Source organism: Bos javanicus, chromosome 8 (assembly GCF_032452875.1).
Source record: "Bos javanicus breed banteng chromosome 8, ARS-OSU_banteng_1.0, whole genome shotgun sequence".
NCBI classification, from domain to species: domain Eukaryota; kingdom Metazoa; phylum Chordata; class Mammalia; order Artiodactyla; family Bovidae; genus Bos; species Bos javanicus.
The window spans coordinates 102,124,813-102,152,561 of record NC_083875.1 but is presented as its reverse complement, the minus strand read 5'-3'; the positions used below and the strand labels follow the sequence as shown (position 1 = coordinate 102,152,561).

At 40.8% G+C, this 27,749-nt stretch overlaps 1 protein-coding gene across 5 annotated transcripts in view; it reads left to right on the top strand.

Annotated features, from left to right (window-relative positions):
- Positions 1 to 27,749, top strand: part of SUSD1 (sushi domain containing 1) — a 151,016-nt gene that overhangs the window by 81,787 nt on the left and 41,480 nt on the right. For all 5 annotated transcript variants that reach the window (XR_009738215.1, XM_061426491.1, XM_061426493.1 and 2 more), the window contains 2 exons: positions 4,427 to 4,619; positions 26,911 to 27,002. Coding sequence is in view for 4 of the 5 variants with exons in the window: in XM_061426491.1 (XP_061282475.1) it covers positions 4,427 to 4,619; positions 26,911 to 27,002 (285 nt within the window). In the remaining variant the exon portion in view is untranslated. The remainder of the gene's footprint in view (positions 1 to 4,426; positions 4,620 to 26,910; positions 27,003 to 27,749) is intronic.

The following is a 27,749-nucleotide window of genomic DNA, read 5'->3' as shown; positions in this document are numbered from 1 at the left end:
TAAATATTTGGGTGCTCTCCAAGTGGGGATCCAGAGTATTTAAACACACGAATGGAATGAACTTCTAGATTGTTTAATTCTTATTTCTAGAGATGGATGCAAGACAGCTGCAAGTGAGGAACTAAATTGAAGGAAGATACTATATATAATATATTTAATTTTAATGATTTGCTATCATTTTCTCTGATATTTCATATATATTATATGTTATTAATATTTTGGTATATTAGTTGCAGCTGATTTTGTCATCAAATTCATACATGGAGGTGGGTTTTTAAGAAACTTCTTGCAGGGCTGTTGGTTCTCATTTAACTTGAATTTATAAACATCACAAATCTCAAGTAAAATTGTGAGTGTAATCAGGTAGGAACTGAGATTTGTTATTTTTGTGTCAGTTTCAGTTCAGTTCAGGCAAATTTTGCAAATTTGCCTCAGACTGATCTTCATTCTACCCCACTGCATTCATTCTGTCCGGTTGCAGTCACCCAATCCAAATTCTCATACAGCATAACAGAGTTCCTGGTACTTGAAAAATTAATATTTAAAAAAAAAGTGACATTCGTATCTCATTTACCTTTTCTATTTACTGGGGAGAAAGAGTATCTACACTTAGATGGCTTTATATTCAGAGAAATTCTCCAGGTAGCTGCTTGGAACTTTCTAATTTTGTTCAGTTCAGTTCAGTTCAGTTGCTCAGTCGTGTCCGACTCTTTGAGACCCCATGGACTGCAGCACGCCAGGCCTCCTTGTCTATCACCAACTCTCAGAGCTTACTTGAGTAAGCTTATGTCCATTGAGTCGGTGATGCCATCCAGCCATCTCATCCTCTGTCGTCCCCTTCTCCTCCCGCCCTCAATCCTTCCCAGCATCAGGGTCTTTTCCAATGATTCAGTTCTTCACATCAGGTGGCCAAAGTATTGGAGTTTCAGCCTCAGCATCAGTCCTTCCAATGAATATTCAAGACTGATTTCCTTTAGGATGGACTGGTTGGATCTCTTTGCAGTCCAAGGAGTCCAACACCACAGTTCAAAAGCATCAATTCTTTGGCACTCAGCTTTCTTTAAAGTCCAGCTCTCACATTCATACAGTTTAGTGCCTAGCAAATCATCTGGCAGAGTGTAGACTAAGTATTAAATTAGAATTAATTCATCAACCGTTTGCCAGAAGAATATCATGTGTTAGGACCTGGAAATTCGGTCTGAATTAATATAAGCATACATGTAAACAGACAACTATAATTTGGTATCATAAGAGTTTTGATAAAAAGTAAATAAATGGAATAGGAGATGATGTTCAGGTACAGTTTTCTTTTAACAAGAATCAGAAATGATGCCAAGTCATAGACAGTAAGTGGAATTCACCAGATGAAAGATGTTGCGTGAGGTGGAAGAAGGGCACCGTGGGCATGTAGAGTAGCTTATTGGATAATCGAGAATGTGGCTTTTTGGAGGAACAGAGAAAACACGGGAGATGGGAAGAAATGAGACAAAAATCTGAGTAGTGGCCTGGTCATCCTTGATTCCTGTACTTTTGAACTTGAATCTTATTTTGATGTCTGTGTGGAAGCACTGAAGGATAAACAGGTGAGTGAAATATTCAAATTTTTATACTGGAAAGAACACTGGATCTAGAAATATATTCAGGTACCTAAGTAATTTAATATAAAATAAAGATGGTTTTTCAAATGAATACAGAAATAAATGGTTTGGAGACAATTGGTTAACACCTTGGTTAAGAGGATAAATGATTCTTACTTCATGGCCTATACTAAAATGATTAAAGAGTTCAATTTAAAAATCGCTATTTTTTTAATATGTCAGACAAAGATTAAGTAACATGTGTAACACTCTTAGCGAATCCATTGGAAAGAAGTGAACATTCAAAGGGAGTTTGCAAAAGAGAATATGCTTACTGCCAAAACACACATGAGCATGTGTTATGCCTCAAAAAAAATATAAACCATGAGTTACCATAGTCTTTCTATAAACTTGGAGTGAATCCTGTTACACACAGCTGTGGGCACTTAAATTGGCATGACTTTCCAGAATGGTTACTTGTTAGGGTCTATCAGTAAATTTTCAGACATATACTATAATTTATTATGCAGACATACACAGAAAGGTTAAACTATCCTCTGAAGCTTTATTTATATTAGGGGAAATTGAAAACAACTTAAATGTCCATTAATAGGGATTTGTTCCAATAACTAATCATACATTCATCGGATCAAACACTATCAGACTCGAAATAGCTTCTGCTTCCCGCTGGACAGCATTTGCTGCTGTGGACCAATATTCGCACTGAAATAGTCTCTTTATCTCTTCCGGTCTGAGCCCTCTCAGTCTCCTTTACAAGATCTCTCTTCTGTCTGTGCCTTAAATTTGATTACCCCAAGGCTGTGCCTTCCCTGTTCTCTTGTCCTAACGTACCTGTCTTTGGGTGTCTTACCCATTGTCTTGACTTCTGTGACCGTCTCCGTCTCCCAAGACTCCTGAGTCGACTTAGTTAGGGCTAATCTATTCTCTAAGCTCTGGGTCCTGTACCCCACCCCCTACCAGCTTCCTGTGCTCCCTTTACTGTGTCTTCACATATGTGACTCTCTACCTGCAAAACCCTTCTTTCCCTCATTGTACCTGGCTAACTCCTGCTTGTCCTGCAGTGATCAGCTTGGTCATCTCCCTGGTGGGAGGCCTTCTCTGACTTCTTCCCCCAAATGCCATCCCTTCTTTGAATTGTTTTTCCTATCCTGACTTTTCACATCTGCAACTCACATGGGTAATGCCAATTTCCCCTTCAGTCCACAATTAAGATGAGGAAGCCTTCCCTGATCCCTAAAGGAGGAAGGTCAGGTGGCCCTCCTGGGTACTCCTCCAGCCTCATGTGTTGTAACACTTATTCCTGTGTATTTTATTTGCCTGGATACTTACCTGTGAGTTCCTTGAGGTTGGGACCTGTATCTTATTTACTGCTGTATACCCAACACTGTATACTCTGGCTGGCAAGTAACAGGCACTCTATCCATTTGTAGGATTATTTAACGATAGAGAAAATTTTATAATATGTTGTTAAGTAAAAGGACTATAAAATTATTCAAACCGTGTGATTTCAAGTTTGTTAACTAGGAAGTAATTTTTGTTTATAGACTGAAATACGGGTAGTTTAGAATGAGACAGACTAAATGCAGCCTCCATAGTTGTGAGGTTTTTCTCCAGCAGATGGCAGCAGTCTAAATGTAGACGTGGGTGAGGTCAAACGTCTGGCTGGACTGAGTGCTTTCAATTGTCAAGAGTGGGTGATATTGAGAAGAAAAGGGTAAGGGCGTTGAGGGTATCAGGCAAGGAGAGCAGTAGAAGTGATATAACAATGGTTTGGTTTTTTTTGAGATAGGTAGGGAAGCTGAGAGTGGGGGTGTTAGAATATTAGTAGACAGTTTTGAGTGAGGAAGTCTTAGGGGATTTCGTGAGAGCAATCAGAGTGGGAGCAAGTGGTCCAGAAGAATAGGGGATTAGGAGATCCTGGTGGAGCAGCTCAGAGGAGGACACAGTCTAGGCTGTGGATATGGGTAGCTCAGGTGGAGTGGAGGAACTTCACAGCAGTGAACTCAAGGCACTCTGAGACCAAGTTTTGATGGCTTATCTATATAAGGACTTTCATGTTACCCAAGAGAATGCTAGGAATGCTTGCCTCTGTCGGGGAGAGAGGAATCTCTCAATGAGCCAGGTGAAGAATGGCTGTGATGAAGAAGGGTAGAGGATGGAAGAGTCAGTGACACCAGCATCAAAGGAAACTCTAAAAATATGTACGTCCAGCTAAAGCACCAGATGATCATATGATCTGGGACTTTTACATTTTTTTTTCCTTTATAAGCCCCTATATTATATGTACATCTTGAGTTGGTGGTGGCCCCACTCCAGTACTTTTGCCTGGAAAATCCCATGGACGGAGGAGCCTGGTAGGCTGCAGTTCATGGGGTTGCTAGAGTCGGACACAACTGAGCGACTTCACTTTCACTTTGCACTTTCATGCATTGGAGAAGGAAATGGCAACCCACTCCAGTGTTCTTGCCTGGAGAATCCCAGGGACGGGAAGCCTGGTAGGCTGCCGTCTATGGGGTCGCACAGAGTCAGACACGACTGAAGCGACTTAGCAGCAGCAGTAGCAGCAGCTTGACATTTGGTTCATCTGAGATGTAGTTATGCATTTTAAGCTTAGTCTTATAGCTGGTTGAGGGGGAGGTTGCATAGGCTAGGTAGGGTAACTTTGTAAAGCTGTCACCCAGTTTAGCTTGCTATTGTATTAAAAATAATTCTCTGTGGGTGAGGATAAGTAGAAGGAAGCTCCTTGCTTTCTTTCCATTTTGCTTGTAGTATAGGTATCTGCAAGCCAAACAAATTTAATGGATCCCTTTCTTTTAATCTCATGACAGTTTAAAGTTCTAGGTCGAAGGTGGTATCTGAATACTTTTTATCACGCAACATCGTTTAACTTTACTACGAGGGAACAGACGGCAGTGGTGTGTTTAGATCTGTATCCAGCAACTGACTACTCGGTGAATGTCACCCTCCTTGGATCTCCGGAGCGGCCGTCGGTGCAAACAACAGTAACCACCGCACCAGCAGGTAGGTGGGGTGTCTTTCTGTTTGGGGTCTTAAGACAACAAGTTAAATGTGTATTGAACTACACAACATGGGGGAGCATAAAGAATGCTAGTCTTGGAGGCAAGAGACCTGGGTTCTCGGTCTAACAAACTGCCAGTTTTGTCTGGGGTACAAGGTCTCTGAATCTCCCTCCCCCACAGGGGTGCAGGCTCAGAGAGGATACAGTCCAGGAACTGAATGATTTACTCAGGAATCTCTAGGAGTAATGGATCGAGCATTGTGTAAGGTTTTCTATCTTCCGCCTCAAATTTAAGACAGCTGAAACCTAAAGGTAGACATTTGGGCAACTAGAACCAGCTTCCAGGAGTTCGGAAGTGTGAGCTCCACTGTGTTGGGCATTGGAGGGACAAGGAGGCCACCTGACTGGGTCTCATACAAGCACATTAACGCAACACAGAGAACAGTGGCCTAAAGCAGATTAGGCGCCTTCCCCTGTGGCTTGTGTTGTTGCTGTTTAGCCGCTCAGTTGTGTCACTCTTTGCGACCCCATAGACTGCAGCACAGCAGGCTGCCCTGTCCTTCACTCTCTCCTGGAGCTTGCTCAAACTTGTGTCCATTGAGTCAGTGATGCCATCCAACCATTGCATCCTCTGTTGCCCCCTTCTCCTCCTGCCTTCAGTCTTTCCCAGAATCAGAATCTTTTCCAATGAGTCGACTCTTCACATCAGGTGGCCAAAGTATTGGAGCTTCAGTTTCAGCATCTGTCCTTGCAATGAATACTCAGGGTTGATTTCCTTTCCCAATAGAAGCGGCTGTGTCAACTCCACAGCTCCCCCTAGTGGCAAGAAATGCTGATGTCGCTACAATTAATTGATTTTTTTTTTTGACGTGCTGTAGCAGGAGCAGCAGCAGCAGGGCATTCAGCATCTTTAGTTCCCTGCTGCTGTTGCTGCTGCTACTAAGTCGCTTCAGTCGTGTCCGACTCTGTGCGACCCCATAGACGGCAGCCCAGTAGGCTCCTCTGTCCCTGGGATTCAAACTCGCACCCACTGCATTGGAAGTGCTGAGTCTTAACCACTGGACTGCCAGGGAAGTCCTTCTACAATTAATTTCTTTTGTTCTTTTATCAGTAGGGTTTAAGGGACAAATCTATGGACAGCCGGGCAGAGACGCTGCCCCCTTTGAAGGAACGCAGTAGAGTAAGATAGGTCTTGCTCTTACCTTCCTGAGGCCTTTATCCTGTTCACCCACTGATCTTTGCGGGTCGAGAGTGAACACTTGGGTCTTTGTACTTGGAAGGCTCTGAAATATAATAGACACAAGTGAGGGCCATGCAGTACAGGAGAATGAAAATTCACTATTTTATTTTCCATCTCAGATTATGCTTGGTATCAACACACATTGCAAGATGAATTCCTCCTCACAGCATAAACCTAGCCCCCACATCCATTTCCAGAATTTGAATATACATTTCCTCCAACTGTTCAATCCTCAGAGGAATGAAAGTCTGAAATTAACACCTACTTCTCCTTGTAAATTAATATGTAAAGGCACTCGAGTCCCAGGTTCTTTCCTCCCCAGTGTTTTCTCTGCAAAGTCTCTGTCAGAGTGGCCTGCTTGTGATGGAGAGTGTGTTCTAGCTGTTACATCCTAGAAATCTTGTTTTTTGTAATAGACGTGACTTCTTGGTGGAGGTGCTGCTCAGTCACTCAGTTGGGCCCAACTCTTTGCGACCCCATTAACAGTAGTACTCTACCAGGCTTCTCTGTCCATGGGATTCTCCAGGCAAGAATACTGGAGCGGGTTGCCATTTCCTCCTCCAAGGGATCTTCCCAACCCAGGGACTGAAACTGCATCTGTTGATCTCCTGCCTTGGCAGGCGGATTCTTTATCACTGAGCCACCTGGAAAGCCTATATTACTAAGGTACCTCCAAAGTTGAAGTAATCTTGAATTATCCCAAGTTTCATCTTTCAATGTCTCAACGTGAGGCCCAGAGTTACAGAACTTTGAAAAGCAAAATTAGGTGACAGCTGTACAACACTGTGAGTGTACTAAGTATCATTGAATTGTATGCATTAAAGTGGTTAATTTTATGTTGTGTGAATGTCAGTGAGAAAAACCCGGTGGATTAGATATGTTTGTCTTGCTCCTGGGCCTCAGTTACCTTCTGCGTGATTCGTTATGTGACATAATTCAAGTAAAATGTTTAACAGAGTTCCTAGTACATAATAATGTACATAATATGTACATTATATTACATGATGATGTAATATGTTATTATATTATTATTATATTACATAATATTTTATGTAATATAATAATATTATATACATTATTATATTACATAATGTAATTATGTTACATATTATATTACATAATATAATAATATTATATACATTATTATATTATATAATGTAATTATGTTACATATTATATTACATAATGTAATATAATAATATTATATACATAATGTAATATAATATTATATACATTATTATATTACATAATGTAATTATGTTACATATTATATTACATAATGTAATATAATAATATTATATACATTATTATATTACATAACATAATTATGTTACATATTATATTACATAATATAATAATATTATATACATTATTATATTATATAATGTAATTATGTTACATATTATATTACATAATGTAATATAATAATATATACATAATGTACTATAATATTATATACATTATTATATTACATAACATAATTATGTTACATATTATATTACATAATGTAATATAATATTATATACATTATTATATTACATAACATAATTATGTTACATATTATATTACATAATATAATATTATATACATTATTATATTACATAACGTAATTACATTACATATTATATTACATAATGTAATATAATATTATATACACTATTATATTACATAATAATGATGTAATGATGTAGTAGTGATGATGACAGTGCTAGCTTTATTTACTCATTTGTTTAAATTAATTTTTATTGGAATATAGTTGCTTTACAATGCTGTGTTAGTTTTTACTGTATAGTGAAGTGAATCAGCTATACGTGTACAGAGATCCCCTGTTTCTTGGATTTCCTTCGCATTTGGGTCACCACAGAGCGCTGAGCAGAGTCCCCTGAGCTGCGCAGTCGGTTCTCATCAGTTGTCTATTTTATACACAGCATCAGCTCTAACTTTGCTTTCTGAGCACTGAAGATGCGCAGCCGTTGTTCAAAGTGCTTTCCTTGAGTCAACCCGGGCCCACCCAACCTTCTGAGGAAGGCATTGCTATTATTCCCCCTTTACAGATAAGGACCATGAGGCACGGAGAAAGTTAAGCTGCAAGCCCAAGATCACAAAACTCGTGAGTGGTACAAGTGGGATTTGAACCCAGCCTGGCTCCAGGGCCCTCATTTTTAATCGGTGCATCTACTGCTTTTAACTAAATATTAGTGCTCGAAAAAAAGAAACATTTTGTTCCTAGAACCAGCGCGTGTTCGTCCAGACCCACCTTGCTTTGTCAGCCTTGGACTGTGAGCAGAGGCTTCAAGTGCCATGGGTGTGTAAATGCGTTCATTGAATAGATGTTCATTTCTTATCTATTGTGTGTCAGGCAGGTTCTGGTCGCTGACAATGCAGCAGCAATAAAACAGTCTCAGCTGTCATGGGGTTGGAGTCAGGAGGTTGGAGAGGAGACAGATAAACAAGTAAGGAAATATATGTTAGGTGGGGCTAAGTGGTAAGATGAATAAAATTTGGCAAAGGGAGTGGCAGTTGATGGTCAGGGAGGGCCTCTGTTGTAAAGAGACGTTTAAGTACAGGTTTGAAGGAAGTGAGGGGAACACCGTGTGACAGGCATGTCCTTGGCGTGTTCTGGGAACATCAGGGAAGCCAGCATGGCTGGAGCAGAGTGGGTTGGAGAAAGTGGCAGGAGATGCAGTCTCTAGCTTGAGTTTAATGAGGGGGGCTTGTTGCCAAGTTGAGAAAGTGAGACTATTGTTATCACCTCCTTTGCAAGGTGGACCCCAGATTATCCACAGTGAGTATAATCGACCGTGGGATGTGTCAGCCTCTATGGGTCACTAAGCAATCAGAAGTCCACCCCCCATGAGTTTCAACTTAATTTGGGAAATCTCTTTTCATAAAGTTCCTTGGATTCCGTCTGACCTTAGGCTGCTCATCTGTTATATAGGAGGAGGAAATCTGCTCTCTCTGAACATTTTGGAACTTTGCCCATGGGGGCTCCAGGTCTTTCTTGTTATCTATCCCATGTATTTAGAACCTTGTATTTTCATTTCTCCTTCAGGCCCTGTTTCTCCCACCCTCTACCGTTGCTAAAGACCTTGATCTGTGTAGTGAAAGAGCCTCCTTTCTCTGTAAGCAGGGCATCCATATCTATAGTAGGAAACTCTTCAAGTGAAACGCATTGTCTTAAACAGAAATGGACTCTCTGACGTGGAAAACAAACTAATGGTTGCCAGAGAGGGATGGCAGGCGGCAGGCGGTGGTGTTTAGTTGCTAAGTTGTGCCTGACTCTTTTGCAACCATAATGAGTCTTTTGAAACCTCAGTGACCGTAGCCTGCCAGGCTTCTCTGTCCATTGGATACTGGAGAGGGTTGCCATTTCCTTCCCCAGGGGATCTTCCTGACCCAGGGATTGAACCCATGTCTCCTGCATTGGCAGGTGGATTCTTTACCACTGAGCCATCTGGGAAGCTCCAGTGGGGGCAAGGGGCACAGATAAATGAAGAACTTGGGATTAACATATACACGCTGCTATATATAAGGTAGGGCTTCCCTGTTGGCTCATATAAATCTAGAATCTTTACCTGATTCTAGGTAAAGAATCTGCCTGCCAATCAGGAGATGCAGGAGACTGGGATTCAGTCTCTGGGTTGGGAAGATCCCCTGGAGAAGGAAATGGCCCTGCAGTATGTCATGGACAGAGGAACCTGGCAGGCTACAGTCCATAGGGTCGCTAAAGTCAGACCCAACTTAGCCACTCAAGAGCAGCAGCAACAACATATATAAGGTAGGGAAACAACGAGGACCTACTGTATAGCACAGAGAACTGTATTCAATATCTTGTAATAACATTTAATGGAAAAGAATCTGAAAAGTATATATATGTGTGTGTGTGTACGCAGAGTCGGACACGACTGAGCGACTGAACTGAACTGAACTGATATGTATATATATACATATATATATATATAAATTGTATATTTGAATCACCTTGCTGTACACTTGATACTAACACAAAATTGTAAATTAACTATACTTCTATATACAGAAAGGAGGGTACATGCCAAATGGGGAGAAAAGTACTGCAATAAACTCATAGTCGTTAAAAAAGAAAGAAAGAAAGAAATGTAATGTCTTGCAACACAGTCCCAACTTCCTGCTCTTTTCTCTGAATTTCTCTGTACCCAGAAAGCTCCCAATAATTGTTCTAATCCAAATGACTTCCTATTATTGAATGACTTGCTTCTGAGTCCTGCTTCCTGGTTAAGAAGTTTCCTTTGTCTTTCCTGGAAAATTACCCTCCTCTGATCCTTGGGCTGCTGTTGAGTTTCTGGAACTTGTGCTTTCATTGGTCTGATGTGGTCAGGAAGTCTCCTAGGTTAGTGGTTTTTCACCCAAACCCCACCTTTCCTTAGAACTGAATTTCTAAGACTTGAACTGCCCGTGTTTCTTTGATGGGAACCGAAGCACTCCTTCCTACCACCCTTTCCTTTACTGCGTTGGGAGGGATAATCCTCCAATGTTCCAGGGCCTCCTAAGTGTTCCCTTCTGCTCCGTCAGGCTAGCTGAGTGGTAAGCGTTCAACCCTCCATGCCAGCTGTTTCTATTCCTTCTTCTTCCCCAGGCCTGGCTAATACCTTTTGCTATAGATTAGTACTTACCTTCTCTATATTTGCTTTTTGTTTTCGTACTTCGATGTTTGTTCTCCTAACATATAATTTTGGATTCTACCTGTGAGGTCTTCATAGAGCAAGAGCGATGCCTTGCCTCAGTCAGTATTCAAATAAATTCTTCCCACCTTCCCTCTTGTTAGGAGATATTTATTTCTGTTCAGTTCAGTCTGTGACCTCAGCCTGAGCCTGATCAAGGGTCAGGCACCCTGAATCCTCCTTACATCTCTGCTTTCTGCTCCTTCTTTTCAAGTTTTAAATCCGTGTATTTCCCGGGCAGACTTCTTGTAGTCTGTGCCATACCTGGTGTTTCAGCTGTAAGAACAATGTCACCTGGAAACTCACTTAATGATGCCTGAAGAATCCTACACTGATCTTTCTAGTCTTTCTCTTATTAAATATGTCACATTTTCTGTAGCTACATAGTACCACAACTCTAGTTACTGAAAAGTTCTCTATTAGTGCTTACACTGGGTTACCTATTTAAAACTGTCAGAGGACCCTTCTTGATAGAATAATACTTAACTCTGATCCCACCTTTTGGGGGATCATTTTGTTTTTACTCCAGAATAGTCCCTTTATTCTTCTCTTTGATGATTTTCAGCCATTACCCTGACCTAGTGAGTATTTCTACCTTTTCTACTCTCTTTAGAGCAGTTACATTTGGATATATCTCCTTTTCCTTATTGTGGTTTTCTATCTGGGATAACAACATTGTACAGGAGATAGTAATCAAAACCATCCCCAAGAAGAAGAAATTCAAAAAGGCAAAATGGTTGTCTGAGGAGGTATTACAAATAGCTGAGAAAAGAAGAAAAGTGAAAAGCAAAGGGGAAAAGGAAAGATATAAGCATCTGAGTGCAGAGTTCCAAAGAATAGCAAGGAGAGATACGAAAGCCTTCCTCAATGATCAATGCACAGAAATAGAGGAAAGTAATAGAATGGGAAAGACTAGAGATCTCTTCAAGAAAATTAGAGATACCAAGAGAACATTTCATGCAAAGATGGGCACAATAATGGACAGAAATGGTATGGACCTAACAGAAGCAGAAGATATTAAGAAGAGGTGGCAAGAATACACAGAAGAACTGTACAAAAAAGATCTTCATGACCCAGATAACCATGATGGTGTGATCACTGGACTAGAGCCAAACATCCTGAAATGTGAAGTCAAGTGGGCTTTAGGAAGCATCACTATGAACAAAGCTTGTGGAGGTGATGAAATTCCAGTTGAGCTATTTCAAATCCTAAAAGATGATGCTATGAAAGTGCTGCACTCAATATGCCAGCAAATTTGGAAAACTCAGCAGTGGCCACAGGACTGGAAAATGTCAGTTTTCATTCCCATCTCAAAGAAAGGCAATGCCAAAGAATGCTCAGACTACCGCACAATTGCACTCATCTCACACGCTAGTAAAGTAATGCTCAAAATTCTCCAAGCCTGGCTTCAACAGTACATGAACCATGAACTTCTAAATGTTCAAGCTGGTTTTAGAAAAGGGAGAGGAACCAGGTATCAAATTGTCAACACCCACTGGATCATTGAAAAAGCAAAAGAGTTCCAGAAAAATACCTACTTCTGCTTTATTGACTATGCCAAAGCCTTTGACTGTGTGGATCACAAGAAACTGTGGACAATTCTGAAAGAGATGGGAATACCAGACCATCTTACCTGTCTGCTGAGAAATCTGTATTCAGGTCAAGGGGCAACAGTTAGAACTGGACATGGATCAACAGACTGGTTCCAAACAGGAAAGGAGTACATCAAGGCTGTATATTGTCACCCTGCTTATTTAACTTATATGCAGAGTACATCATATGAAATGCTGGGTTGGATGAAGCACAAGCTGGAATCAAGATTACTGGGAGAAATATCAATCACCTCAGATATGTAGATGATACCACTCTTATGACAGAAAGTGAAGAACTAAACTAAGAGGCTAAAGGCTAAAGAGCCTCTTGATGAAAGTGAAAGAGGAGAGTGAAAAAGTTGGCTCGAAACTCAACATTCAGAAAATGAAGATCATGGCATCTGGTCCCATCACTTCAAGGCAAATAGATGGGAGAACAATGGAAACAGTGACAGATTTTATTTTGGGGGGCTCCAAAATCACTGCAGATGGTGACTGCAGCCATGAAATTAAAAGACACTTGCTCCCTGGAAGAAAAGCTATGACCAACCAAGACAGCATATTGAAAAGCAGAGACATTACTTTGCCGACAAAGGTCCGTTTAGTCAAAGCTATGGTTTTTCCAGTAGTCATGTGAGAGTTGGACTATAAAGAAAGCTGAGCGCCGAAGAATTGATGCTTTTGAACTGTGGTGTTGGAGAAGACCCTTGGACTGCAAGGAGATCCAACCAGTCCATCCTAAAGGAAATGTCTTGAATATTCATTGTAAGAACTGATACTGAAGCTGAAACTGCAATACTTTGGCCACCTGATGGGAAGAACTGATTCATTGGAAAAGACCCTGATGCTGGGAAAGATTGAAGGCGGGAGGAGAAGGGGACGACAGAGGATGAGATGGTTGGATGGCATCACTGACTCAGTGACATGAGTTTGAGCAAGCTCCGGGAGTTGGTGAGGGACAGGGAAGCCTGGCGTGCTGCATGCAGTCCACGGGGTCACAGTCACAGTTGGACGCAACTGAGCGACTGAACTGAACCGAATATGATTTCAAATTTTCTTCTCCTCCTTCACTTTATTCCATTTTCTCCCAATATTGTCCCATTTGCAAGATGTAAACCTCTTCTGTAAACTGATTTCATTCCTTTTTCAGAGCTTGAGCAAATCTCATCTTTAGAAAGAAAGGGTTCTAGCCAATACCTTTTATGACTTTTCCTCAGCACTTGAGTTTGTAATAATCCCACTGGATTTTATCCCCTTTTCAACCAGGAAGAATCCCTGCTCTAGAATCCCCAGGCTGTTGTTGTTGTTCAGTTGCTAAGTCGTGTCCGACTCCTTGTGACCCCTGGACTGCAGGGCTCCAATGCAGTCCTCCAGGCTGCATGTCTGGAGGCCTCCCTGTCCCTTACTGTCTCCCAGAGTTTGCCCAAGTTCATGTCCATTGAATTGGTGATGCCATCCAACCATCTCATCCTCTGTTGCCCTACTCTTCTGCCTTCAGTCTTTCCCAGCTCAGGGTCTTTTCCAGTGAGTTGGCTCTTTGCATCATGTGGCCAAAGCATTGGAGCTTCAGCTTCAGCATCAGTCCTTCCAACAAGTAGGATTGGAAGGACTGATGCTTTAGGATTAACTGGTTTGAGCTTCTCAGTCTGGGGCTCTGTAAAACAATCCAGAGCAATTTGAGAGCCTGTGATGTTGGGGTGACTCCTGAGCCTGTAGACAAACCATGGGTTCAGTCTTTTCTCAGATCTCTTCATTCTGAACAAGATAAAGAGAGACAGAATTTGGGGCAGCTAATCTCCTGTTGTCCGCTAATGTCTGGCTCTTCCAGATGCTCTCTAAAATCTATCAAAATCTGCCACTAATGATCTTTTTGTGTTTCACGAACTTTAGCTAACACAAGAATTACCTGGAGAGCTTATTAAAGCATAGGTTCCTGAACTCCAGCCTAGAGGTTCTGACTCAGCAGGCCTGGAGCACAGACCTCAAAATTTCATTTCTAGTAAGTTTCCAGGCCTTGTTGATGCTGCCAGTCCATGTTTTGAACAGCACTGCTCTAACCACACAAGCTACTTAGCTACTTCTGGGCAAATTAAAACCTTTACTTAGAAGAAAAGACACGATAAAGAGAAAGACCTCCCCCAAAAAAAGTGGTGGACAAAATAATTCAAAGTGCTTATACTTAAGAAACTCACACATTTTGCCTGATATGTGAAGTTTTCCTGGTAATTGAATATCTATCAATACCCCATCTAATTATTTTTTAACGTGGCTACACCAAGTCTTCGTTGTGGTGCATGGGCTCTAGCTCCCTGGTCAGGGATGGAGCCCAGGCCTGCTGCACTGGGAGCACGGAGTCTTATCCACTGGACCACCAGGCAGGTCTCAGTGCTTGATCTATTCTTGCAATTCTAGTATAGAGACCAAGAGCCTCCATCTCTCCCGGTGGTGCTTTGCTCCCCGGTCATGGCTCTTGTCTTGATATAACCTCAGTGTATTCACATGTTGCAGGTAGAAGAGCGTGAATCTTACCTACCCCACTTCTGCAGCCTGACACATGAAAAGTAAAGTATCGACTTTATTTGCCTGAGCAAGTTCCCAGGAATTACCCCAACATACTTCTAGTAAGAGTGATACTGGAGAATGAGGCTTAGATGTGTGTGGCAAAATGGGGTTTCCTACTGTCTTTCCCCCTGGAAGTTTGGGTAGTTGGGTCTGCACAGGGACCCGCCTGCCTTACCCATCCAGTCTCAGGCTGATGATCCGAGGAGAAGGAGTGGGCAGAGACCAGTTACTCACTTCTCGGAAACGAGTTACACATGTCCCTTGCACCTGAGTGTAGGCAGGTCCCAGACAGCAAGGATCTGCTTCTTTGGGCAGTGACCTATGACATATGAACTCCACCCACTAGGAAATGTGACCGAAGGAATAGTAGCCCTCTTCTTACCTGTCAGATTACATATTACTGTTCATTCCTTGAGGATTAGTGAGTAGGGAGTGGAGAGAGGCCATAATTGTTCTTTCTTTTGTAAAAATCAGGAGACAGGTAACTAGCAAGCTTTAACACACATGACCTCTGTAACATTAGAGAGTTGATTGGGAAAGATCCATTCTAGTTCTAGGAGTGTAAGTTAGGAAAGTAACTCTAAGTTCCTCCAAATTCATGTATTTCAACATCCAAATTTCTTGACTAATTTCTTTACCATTGTTATTACATTTATCTGTTCAATTCTGTGTTTTCATTGATATATACAACTTATTCATCGAGTAAGAGTTTATTATTGGTGCCAAATTATTTGTGTCAAATACTTATCCTATTTTATTTTTTTTTAATTTGTTTATGATGTCTTTGATGTATAAAGGTTTTAGGTTTCTATGCAGTCCAATCGATTGATCTTTCCTTTGTGATTTATTGTATTAATGTTAAATATAGATTTTTTTTTCAAACAAAAGTTTTTATTTATAGTCCATCTTTTCTTTCTAGGACTTTAAGTAACCTGTACCATAGGGAAAGTGTTAGTTGCTCAGTTGTGTCCGACTCTTTGCGACCCTATGGACTGTAGCCCGCCAGGCTCCTCTGATGGTGGGATTAACCTGGCAAGAATACTGGAGTGGGTTGCCATTTCCTCCTCCAGCAGATCTTCCCAACCCAGGGATCGCACCTGGGTCTCCCACATTGCACACAGATTGTTTACCATCTGAGCCACCAGGAAAGCTAAGTGACCTACATGGGTGTGTAAAATAAGTAGGTAACCTAAAGAAGAATGTAAAACAAACTCAGGACCTAAAAAAGATGTCAGAATAAGGCTAAGAATAATTCATATCCTTATAATCTATTTACTTTTTCATCAGTGGCTCGCACATTTAAGTTTAAGTTTTCAACCCATCCAGTCAGGAAGGAAGGCATTACATGACTTATAAGATTACAACAAATGGTGTTTTTGGAAAGAAGTAAAGTTATTTTCAACATATAGAAATTTCTGATTCAGGGGGGTGGTTCATAAGTAATTCAGTGTTTGAGCAGCATTTTATGATTTTATGATGCTGTTTCTTATATTGCCCCTCAACATGGCTCATTGTATTTTCAGTTCAGTTCAGTTGCTCAGTCGTGTCCGACTCTTTGCGACCCCATGAATCACTGCACACCAGGCCTCCCTGTCCATCACCAACTCCCGGAGTTCACCCAGATTCACGTCCATCGAGTCAGTGATGCCATCCAGCCATCTCATCCTCTGTCATCCCCTTCTCCTCCTGCCCCCAATCCCTCCCAGCATCAGGGTCCTTTCCAATGAGTCAACTCTTTGCATTGTATTTTAGAAAAGCACGATTCATTGTGCAGTGGGCAAGGAAAGGTGCCTTAGAAATGCCTGTGCTCTGCTGATCTGACTTGATTCAGGGGTATGATCAGGTTAGTTCAGATTATTTGGAGGAATGAACTGGAGTCCATGTTTTTCAGGAAATATTTCCTAAATATTGCTGCTCGATAAATGATGGGGCCCATGTGTTCAGATGATTCTGTCTCATCCATCCCTAGGAAACAGTTGATCTGTGTTGCCAGTTGAATTACAAGGATCTGTGCCCGAAAAGAAGGCCACCTGCCTCCATTATAGGGCTAAGCTGAGTCCAGGGAGCTAAGCTAAGGGAAATGTACAGATCTGCCCTCCATGGTTGAATCTCAATTCCTGTCCTTACAATGTGATCACATACTTTTAGCCTGAAAATATCATGGTAGTTTTAACTAGATACCAAATTTGTCTTAAGAAAAATTTCAGCAAAATAATGAACTCTCAACTTTGAACAATGGTTATATCCTTCTAGGACAAACTGAAATGTACATCAAGGACAACTAAAATGATACCCTATTTATAGAGTTACAGAAGGGCAATAAAAATAGTAACTGTGCTTTCCAGATAGTTGATTTGTAGCCATTTTTTTTCTTGACAATATTTACCTTGAAAAACCAACTGTCTATTTAGGCTGCTTCTAATTAGAGGTTTAAAACGGAATCATTTATGACTAAGAGAATGCTGGTTTTTCTGTTCTCTTTAGAAGAGGGTTGCTTGCATTTAGTTACTTCTAAAATAGTGCTGGTAAATTTTAAAAAGTATCTAAAAAAGAGGAACAGGCCACTATTCCTCTATTCCCTGGTAGAATGCCTGACTGATGAAGTGGCTTACGATAGCAGGTTTTCTAACAGCATGCATAATTTGGGATCTCTTGGGACCTTATAAAACTTCCCCTGTAACTGATTGCTGTTCACAGAATTGAAGTCCAAACAAAAGATAGTAAAGACCTCAAATAATTTAACCTGGTTTCTGATATTTTTCCACAAAATGATAAATATTGTAATAACATTTCTGGGTGGAAAAGGTATGTCTGAAGTCAGCCTGCTTCCTTATAAGCCATCAGCTTGAGGAACTCATACTTGCCATTGGCCAAGCCAAAAATCAGCATATATTTTGCATGGAATAGCCAGTCATCTGTAATATGCCAAAAATGGAGAGAGAAAATGGTTGTTCTTTATAAGATAATGACATTGTAGATCCAGCTAGGTAGAACCATACTCAGAGGATAAATAAAGATGAATAAGTTCTTTGGAATTGGAGCTTGTCATTAAATGGACTTTAAATGGCTCTAAATGCAATGGGTTCATCTCATTCTTCTGTTTCAGGGCCACTATATTCTAATCGTGTGTACAGACAAAGAGGCTCCAAGGCTCTCTCCTTGGCTGAAATCAGACAAAAGACCACTTGCTGGGGACCAGCCCCAGCTGATCCAGGGTATTCGAAGGAGAGACGGCCTAGGCGACTATTTATATGCTAATTAGAGATATAGAGAACAATAGAATGAGGATAGCTCAGTAGGAAAATTCAGTGGAGAAAAGAGGCTGAGTAGCTTGGTTTACGCGGGAGACCAATAAAACTTCAAGACAAGAAGTTTGCACCACTTATGTAGGCCGCAGGCGCCCTCTCGAATAGCGGAAGGTGCCTCACCCTAGACACCTTCTCGAGTGGGTCTTAGAAGCCCAGGCATAATTAGTAAGCGTGGTGGGTTCCGCGCTCCAGATGGAGACTCAGCTGGAAGTTAAAGGGAAGAATGACATGGGGAGACCAAGCGTTGGTGAGCAAGGCCCATAGCTTTATTTTTAACAGGGGCTTTTATACCCTAAGTTACACATAGAGGATAATAGGGGATGCAAAGTCAGCAGTCTTTGATTCTTATCAAAAACCAAGGTTTCTTTCCTGCAAATTTATCGTATACAAATGGTTTAGGTGATTTACATCATCTTCTGGCCAGAAGGCCTACTAACATTTTATGACTCTTGAAAAGGACTTATCAACAAAGACTTATTTTCTCTAAGAGTAATTATTTTAAGGTTTGGCACCATCTTCCAAAGATAAAATTGCATTCCTATAGGGCGGATGTGTAATGGGCTTACAACAAAGAAAAGAATTTATTACCTTAAGGGTCTAAAGTTACTAACACCAAGGCCACTACTTATTTTTTCTACATACCAACTATTAATTAATACATATTCAAGGATACAATTCAGGGGATGTGAAAACTTGGCAACAAGCATTGACTCATCAATGAAATCCTTTACTAGTTTATTCTGACAGTTTTTAACTCTCTGAGAGGCTCTAAGCTATTTGAATATCTTAAGCTTCCCGTGCCTCTGGAGGCTGGGAGACTGTAAACAATCGTATGCATAGCTGCAGGAGTCCGGGTACACTTGTCAGGTGAGTTAGAGAGCCATCTGAGGGGTTTGGATTTAAACACTCCTAATTGCCCAGGAACTTTATTAATTGGAGCTGTAAGTTAACTCTTTGACAGAGAGAGAGCGAGATGGTGGTAGGGGACAGCCCCCAGTAAAGTCAGAGGTGAGAGCACAAAGCAATAAAGTAGGCAGACTCTGGTTTTTTGGGGGAAAATGCTCGAGAATATCCGGGCAGACTCCTGAGGCTCGATCCCGACTTTGCGTATGCCGAGCCTCCTTCCTCATGACCTTTGTCACGAGTGGAATGCCTCACCGGCTCCCGGCAACCACTTACTTCTTAGTTTACCCTGTCCATTAATACAGTACAAAGGAAACCTAACTACTTGGTGTTCTTTTTTCTTTTCATTTCCTTGTGACTTTTTAATTAGATATAATTTCACATTTCTCTCTCTTGTTCTCTCTTTCTCGCCCCTTTTCCTGAAATAAATCCCACTTGGTCATTAGTACATTATTTTTTTATATGGCATTAGATTCTGTTTCTTACTTTTCTTTGAGTATTTTTGCACCAATATTCATGTGATGTGAATTTATAGTTTTCTTTCTTCTTCTGGACTATCCTTATCAGGTTTAGACATTAGTATTTTCCTTGTTTCATAAAAAGAATTTGGAAAATTTCCTTCATCATCACAATTTATGAAGCATTTGGACTACCTGTTCTTGGACGGTTAGGTAGAATTCCTTTGGGTAACAGTCTAGGCCTAGGGATTTTCTGTGTTAGTTCCTTGATGATGGTCTCAATTTTTTTTTTTTTTATGGACATTGTATGTTTCAGCTTTTAATGTCTAATGGAGGCCATTTTGGTAAACTGTGTTAGGAATTACCCATTTTATCTGTTTTCAAAATTTATTTGCCTGGTGGTCTGCAAAAGTAACTTTTTGAATTTTCTTTTATTTCAAAGATTATTTCTCCTTTTACTTGATTTTTTCCTTTTTATTTTCTAGCTGATTAGTTAGCAGTTTGTCTATTTTGATAAGTATTTTCAAAAAGTCAAGATTTTTTTTTTTTATTAATTAGATCTACTATTTGTTTCTACAATTAGATCTACTCCACATCAGGGATTAGCAAAGTACGGACCGTGGGCCAAATCTGGCCTGTCATCTGATTTCATAATAAAGTTTTATTGGAACACAGTCAAGTCATTTATTTTCATATCGTCTGGTTGCTTTTGTGCTACAAAGCCAAGATTGAGTAGTTGTAACAGAAGCGTCTGGTCCAGAAAACCTAAAATATTTACTATTGGACCCTCTACAGAAACATTTCCTGACTCTTGCTCTACATCATTCATTTCTGCTCTCATATTTCCTGTATCTTTTCTTATGCTTCCTTTTGCTTTATAAAGGTGGTTGTAGTTTATCTGTATTCTTCTATTTTGGGTTCTCTTTTGATGTATGGGGCTTCCCTTGTGGCTCAGCTGGTAAATAATCCGCCTGCAATGTGGGAGACCTGGGTTCAATCCCTGGGTTGGGAAGATCCCCTGGAGAAAGGAACGGCTACCCACTCTAGTGTACTGGCCTGGAGAATTCCATGGACTGTATGGTCCATGGGGTTGCAAAGAGTCGGGCCTGCCTGAGCGACTTTCACTTTGACTTAATCGGATCGTACCTTCTCCCTGCACTATTTTTTCCTGTCACCGCATAGTTTCCAAAGGATACCTATTCCTTCCTTTCTATCCTCTGTTTTCCCAGAAGCAATACCTTTCTCGTTCAGTTGCCAAGTTGTGTCTGACTCCTTGCAACCCCATGAACTCAGCACACTAAGTTTCCCTGTCCTTCACCATCTCCCAGAGTTTGCTCAAATTCATCTCCACTGAGTCACTGATGCCATCCAACCATCCCATCCTCTGTTGCTCCCTTCTCCTCCTGCCCTCAATCTTTCCCATCATCAGGGTCTTTTCCAATGAGTTGGCTCTTTGTATCAGGTGGCCAAATTATTGGAGCTTTAGCTTCAGCATCAGTCCTTCCAGTGAATACTCAGGGTTGATTTCCCTTAGGATTGACTGGTTTGACCTGAAGTCTCATAGATTTTTCTTCTTTTGCTTGTAGTTAGTACTCTGATATGCCAGGTCTCCTTTTCAGTATTTTCACCCTTAAGGTGAAATTCCTCTTTCTGGGAGTGACTCTGACTCATGACTGGGCCCTTTGCTTCCTTCTTCTCTTTCACAGGGCTCTTCTAGAACCCCCTCACTCTCTAGAATGTTGTGTGGGCAATTGAGAGATAGCTTTGCTGGGATTTGCTATTCGTTTTTTTATAAAAGGTGATTTAAAGTTTGCAGTTTTCTCTTTTCTTCCAGTGGTGATGACAGTATTGGTTTTATGTTGTTCTGTTTGCTTTTCCAGTTGATCTGAAGTATATTTTGGAGAATGTATGGAGAGATTTGCATTTAAGGGGCCACCACTATCAGTGAAGTAATTGGAACGCTAATCTTAATGAACTCTTTTTTGAAAATTTCTTTCTGGTTGTGCTGGGTATTTGCTGCTGCACAGGCTTTTCTCTAGTTGCGGCGAGCGGGGGCTACTCTTCCTTGCAGGGCACGGGCCTCTCATTGCAGAGGCTTCTCTTGTTGTGGAGCGTGGGCTCTAGAGTTTGTGGGCTTCAGAGCACAGGCTCAGTAGTTCTGGTGCACGGGCTCAGTTGCTCTGTGGCAAGTGGGATCTTCCCGGATCAGGGATCCTACCAGTGTCTCCTGCATTGGCTGGTAGATTCTTCCCGGCTGAGCCACCAGGGAAGCCCTGTAATAAACTCTCTAAGTGCTAACTTTCCGCCTCCATATCTCTGCTCTCCTGCCCTTTCTTCTACCTGGAAACCTCACCCCTCTTCTTCAGTTCCTGTATTCCCTTCTTTCATGATCCCCTCAACTGAAAGTACATGTTCTTCTTTCTGAATCTTTTCCAGGAGGAAATATTGGGAGGAGTTTGGCACAGTTACTCTGGAGTCAGGTTATCTAAATTCAAATCGCAGATCTGTTTTCAATCTCTGTGCCTTTAAGCAAGTTATTTAACCTCATGTAGCTAAACTGCCTTAACTTTAAAAATGGGAATAAGGTTATGGATTTGTTGTGAGACTAAATGTGTTAATGCACATGGAAAACCAGCATAATATGTGAAATGCAATAAGCATCTATCAAATGTCAACTGTGACTTAAATTTATCTTATGACATTTATTATATACCCTTTTATATTTTTGTTACATTGATATAGTGTGTAACTTTTCTCAATTAAATACATATTAAGGGCAGGAACCATGTCTTATTCAGAGTACTTGTATTCCATTTGGTTAATATATCAGGTAGGGGCTTCCCTCGTAGCTCAGCTGGTAAAGAATCCACTTGCAGTGCAGGAGACCTGGGTTCCATCTCTGGGTTGGGAAGATTCCCTGGAGAAGGGCATGGCAACCCACTCCAGTATTTGTCAGGAGAAGCCCATGGATAGAGGAGCCTGGCAGGCTATAGTGCATGGGCTGGACATGATTGAGCAACTTGCACACTCCCAGTATATCAGGTACTTAGATTTCCTCATACTTCTGACTGCTTACATTTTAACAGTAGGGAATGCCATGGTCGCCACTGTCCCGGGCACTAGGTGTACAAAGATGAGTGAGACATGGTGTTTCATAATACACACATGCATAATTATACATACATAGTAATATAATGCATAAAGTGTAGTTTGAAGTTGCAGGGGACTCTGGGAGCCCTGAGAAAGTAATGACTGATTTTGCCCAGAGTTGCTTGCTTGCATTAACAAGGCTGAAACATAATTTCTAAGAATCTGATGAACTAAGAGCCAAAATTTTTCTTCTCTGAGTCATTCTTGCAGGTCTGGTTTTTCAGCTTCAGGCTTCTAGCTTAGATTGGCCCTGTGGGTGGGGAAAGGAGAGAGAGAAGGCAGAGTGACCACTGAAAGTGCAGCAGAGAATGGCCATTTGAATGAGAGACCGGGCATGTATAATATTTAATAGAGCAAAGGATCAGAGAGTGGGGCAGGACAAGATTCATCATGAGCTGCCTTCTACTGGGGATCCTTTTTCCACTCCAAGTGAGCTCAGCAGGGATTCAACCTACCTTTAGTTCAAACCGTGAGCTCTTTGGATGGAAAGAAGGGAATCTAGAGAGAGTCACTCTCTGACCAACATGAACCTAAACTTAACCAGTGAGATGTTTCCTGTGAACAGAAGGAATTGTGGACCTACCATTACTTAACATTACAGTTATCTGTGGCATGCAGGATCTAGTTCCCTTCCCAGGGACTGAACCCAGGCCCCCTGCCTCGGGAACACAGAGTCTTAGCCACTGGACCACCATGGAAGTCCCAAGATTATATTTTAAGATTTATTTTTTCACTTATTTTCTGCCTTTTTCACTAGAATGAATCCCATTAGGTGCAGGGACTTCGTTTTCTCACCACTTTATCCTGCTCCAAAGTGTGCCTGGCACATGGTGAGAGCTTTCTAAATATTCACTGAATGAATGAGTAAACTTATTCCAAGAAGGACCATGGAATCACCTTTGGAAGTACATTCTGCTTGTAGGTTACGTGGTGGAGAATTGGTATCTGCACTTTCCTATCTTTTCATTCAAGGATGTGGCATTTTTCTCTTTATTGTTTTCTTTCATGTCCTTCAGAGAAAAAAAAATCTTCATGTTGTTGCCAAAATCTTGATCCCCCTGTCCAACTGATGCCAAATAGAAATATGGAGACAGAGTTTGGAGAAAATAAAAAAGTAGACTTATTCTTTGCCAGGCACAGGGGAAACACAGCAGGCTAGTGCTTCAGGAGCTGTCCCCTGCTCTCTGGGAGACAGGGAAAAAGTTTTATATCCTAATGAATGTTTTGCTTTTTTTTTGGTAAAATTTCAAAATGGCTACAGCAACCGGATCTGGTGTCTCTGAAGTTAGCGACCTGTGACCTTTTTGAAATGTAGAATGCTACAAGAGAAGAATGCCAGGTGCAGAGTATAGTTTATATGGAATCAGAGAGTAATTAGTTTTGTTTAGCTTTGTGAAGGACAAATCGAGCTACAAGTGTTTGTAGTAACAGCTAAAGAATAATCAAGATTGCTTACCTCTTTTAGGGTTATTTATGCTGTTTCCCCAGCTTGTTCATTGCTTCCTTATTTTCCTTGTTTATCAGAAAAGAAAAGTCTCATGTCTGTTTAAGAAAAGTATTATTTCAATTTTCCTGCCACAATGTAAGTCTTGGACATTTCTACTCTGATTTATTTCTAGGTATTTGAAGTTTGTTCATGTTTTCTTCTCTTGTGAATAGAGGTCTTTTAAATTTTCTGTTTTATTTGTGGTTTCAATTTACTTGTGTGAGCAGGCCTGTGTTCATCCTGGGGGCTCAAAGGGAGAATCCCTTTCCTTGCCCTTTCTGGTTTCTAGAGCCTGCCTATATTCCTTGGCTTGTGGCCCCATCCTCAGTCTTTAAAGCTCCTCAGTTTAACCTTAAATTTCTCTCTGGCTCTGATCTTGTCTCCTTCTTTTAAGAACCCTTGTCACTGCATTGAGCCCATCTGAATAATCCAGGATAATCTTCCACACTGTAATTACATTTGCAAAGTCTGTATGCCATTAAGGTAACATGATACAGATTCTAGGAACTAGGATGTGGATGTCTTTGGAGGGACCGTTATTCGGCCCACCATACTTGTTCTTGCAGATATATAGAAAACTGTTAGTTTTTCTATGTTCTTACCTTTGGGTACACTTTGCCAAATTCCTATTATTTGTTTTTCTATTGTATATTTGTTTTTTAGTTGATTCTTTTCGATTCACTAGCAGTTGCATAATTTGATCCCTTTCTTTCTGGCATTTATAGCTCATCTTTTCATTGCCTAGGTCTGCATTGTCTAGAATCTCCTGAGTATAGAGGAGCCTGACAAGGTTGCAAGAGTCGGACATGACTCAGGGGCTAAACAACAACAAAAGGGCTAGATAGCAGCTGTCAGGCCATGCATCCTTGGATTGTTCTTAACTTTTCTAGAAATCGCTTCATTGTTTTACCACTAAGTATGGTGTTTTCTAATAAACACTCCTTTAAATCAGTGAGTTTCTATCAAATTAAATCCTAGTTTATGAAGATTTCTAGAAAGGAATGTCCATTAAATGTATTAACCATTATGAATATAAAAGTGACCATATGGTTTTTCTCTTTTGATCTATTAATGTCTTTCCTAATAATGATCACGGAGAAGGCAATGGCACCCCACTCCAGTACTCTTGCCTGGAAAATCCCATGGATGGAGGAGCCTGGTAGGCTGCAGTCCAGGGGGTCACACAGAATCGGACACGACTGAGCGACTTCACTTTCACTTTTCACTTTCATGCATTGGAGCAGGAAATGGCAACCCACTCCGGTGTTCTTGCCTGGAGAATCCCAGGGACGGGGGAGCCTGGTGGGCTGCTGTCTATGGGGTCGCAAAGAGTCAGACATGACTGAAGTGACAGCAGCAGCAGCAGCAATAATGATCATCTCTGTATTCCTGGAGTAAATCTCCCTTGTTTCTAGTATACTGCTCTTTGAATGTATTGCTGACTTCTATTTGCTATTATTTGATTTTGTATTTTTGTATTTATATTTATAACTGAGTTTGGCATACTGTGTTTAGTTATTAGTTGTGCCATTTTGTACAGCTTGGGCATTGTTGATTATCCGGTCATACTGAATGAATTGGAAACTTGCTACCTTTTTGTATGATCTGGAACTGTTTAAATACTATTAAAATTATATATGTTTTGAAAATTTAAGAAGTGTGAGTTTCCTTTAACCACTGCTATTTATCTCTAAAACCATCTTCTATACCTAGTAGCAAGATTGCCTTAACCTGAATCACCTATACTTTCTTCCCTACTTTGTCTTACAACATTTGAAGTAAAGCTTGTGACCTGTGGAACAGGTTTTCTTCGGGCAAAGCTGCCCAATCCATAAAAAGGGGTCACGTCCATTTGGCTTGGCTTCTTTCAAAGGAACCTGTTAATTGAGGGGGTTACACAATAGGGTTGGCTCTCATGAGATTTTCTTTTTTTCAGGTGCTTTGGGAGTTGTCTTTATCACATATTAATCATCATAGTGTTCCTATGAAACTTCTTAGCAAGTTTGATATATTATTTTCAGTTTAGGGACAGGGATCATCTTTGAAGGAAGTAACCTCTGATACCAGAGTTTTGAATAACTAGTCTTTATTTGGGGCTTCCCTGGTGGTGCAGGCAGTAGAGTCTGCCTGCAATGCAGGAGACCCAGGTCTGATCCGTGGGTCTGGAAGATCCCCTGGAGAAGGGATTGGCTACCCACTCCAGTATTCCTTCCTGGAGAATCCCATGAACAGAGGAGTCTGGTGGGCTACAGTCCACAGAATCACAGAGAATTGGACACGACTGATCGATTAACACTTTCACAGTCTTTATTTTAAAAGCTTGACGAATGTGCCTCTATATTACACAGTACCAGATCTGAACTATCTTTTGGATTGATTACCATGACATTGAGCAGAGACCAATGAATGGTTCTTTAGTAATAAAAGATGAGGAAGCCCAAACCAAGAGGGACCATTCCCCGCTTTCCATCATGAAAAGCCTGACTGTTTGAGGTGGCCTTTTTTATTTCCTCAGGGAGCAATTCTCAGTTCTCTGCTGAAATGTTGCTCTCAGCTCAGAATTTCAAACTGGTGCTTTTTTGTCTAAATGAGGTTTGTCCAAGGCAAAGACAATGAGTTTTAGCTTAGGAAACCAAGGGAATTTGCAGTGAATAGACACATAATTTTTAAGAAGGATCCTCTGATTGGGTATCTTTTGGTCGTGAATCTTTCATCAGGACTGAGTTTACTGGCATATAAAAATGGGGTTTCTTGGACTGCTACCACTAGTTTCTAAACTGAAATAGTGCAGAAGGCATCCTCTTGTAAATGCTTATCTTTGGAAGATTGTTCAATTAGAAAGTAGTATTTTGGTATAAGGTGTAAGTTGATTTCTCATTCTTTTCCTCTTGCAGTAAAACAAACCATCAGTAACATTTCAGTATTTAATGAAACCTGCTTGAGATGGAGAAGTATGAAGACAGCTGATATAGAGGAGATGTATTTAGTAAGTTACTGAAACTTATTTTTTTTTAGGTGTTTGTCTTGTGTGAGAGGTTCAAAAAATATCAACACCCCCCCAAAAAAAACCCCCACTTATATAGTTTCCATAATCAATGAAAGATTTATAGTTACAATTGCAATAAGAAGCAAGAACCATATAAGCCAGGAATCCCACTGCTGAGCAAATACCCTGAGAAAACATCATTCAAAAAGATACATGCACCCCAATGTTCATTGTAGCACTATTTACAGTAGCCAGGGCATGGAAGCAACCTAAATGCCCATCAACAGAGGAATGGATAAAGATGTGTAACATATATACAAAGGACTGTTACTCAGCCATTAAAAAAGCAAAATAATGCTATTTGCAGCAACACGGATGGATCCAAAGATTGTCATACTGAGTGAATAAGTCAGACAAAGAAAGACAAATATCATATGATATAATTTATATGTGGAATCTAAAAAAAAAAGTTACTAATGCCTATTTGCAGGTACTAATGCCTGTCAGACATGGAGAACAGACTTGTGGATTTAGCAGGGGAAGGGGAGGGTGGACTGAACTGAGAGAGCAGCATTGAAATATACACATTAGCATATATAAAATGGATAGCTAGTGGGAAGTTGCTGTATAATAAAGAAGGCTCAACCCAGTACTCTGTGACAACCTAGATGGGTAGGATGGCGTGGAGTGGTGGGAGCGAGCGTCAAGAAGGAGGAGACATGTGTATACTTACGGCTGATTCACGTT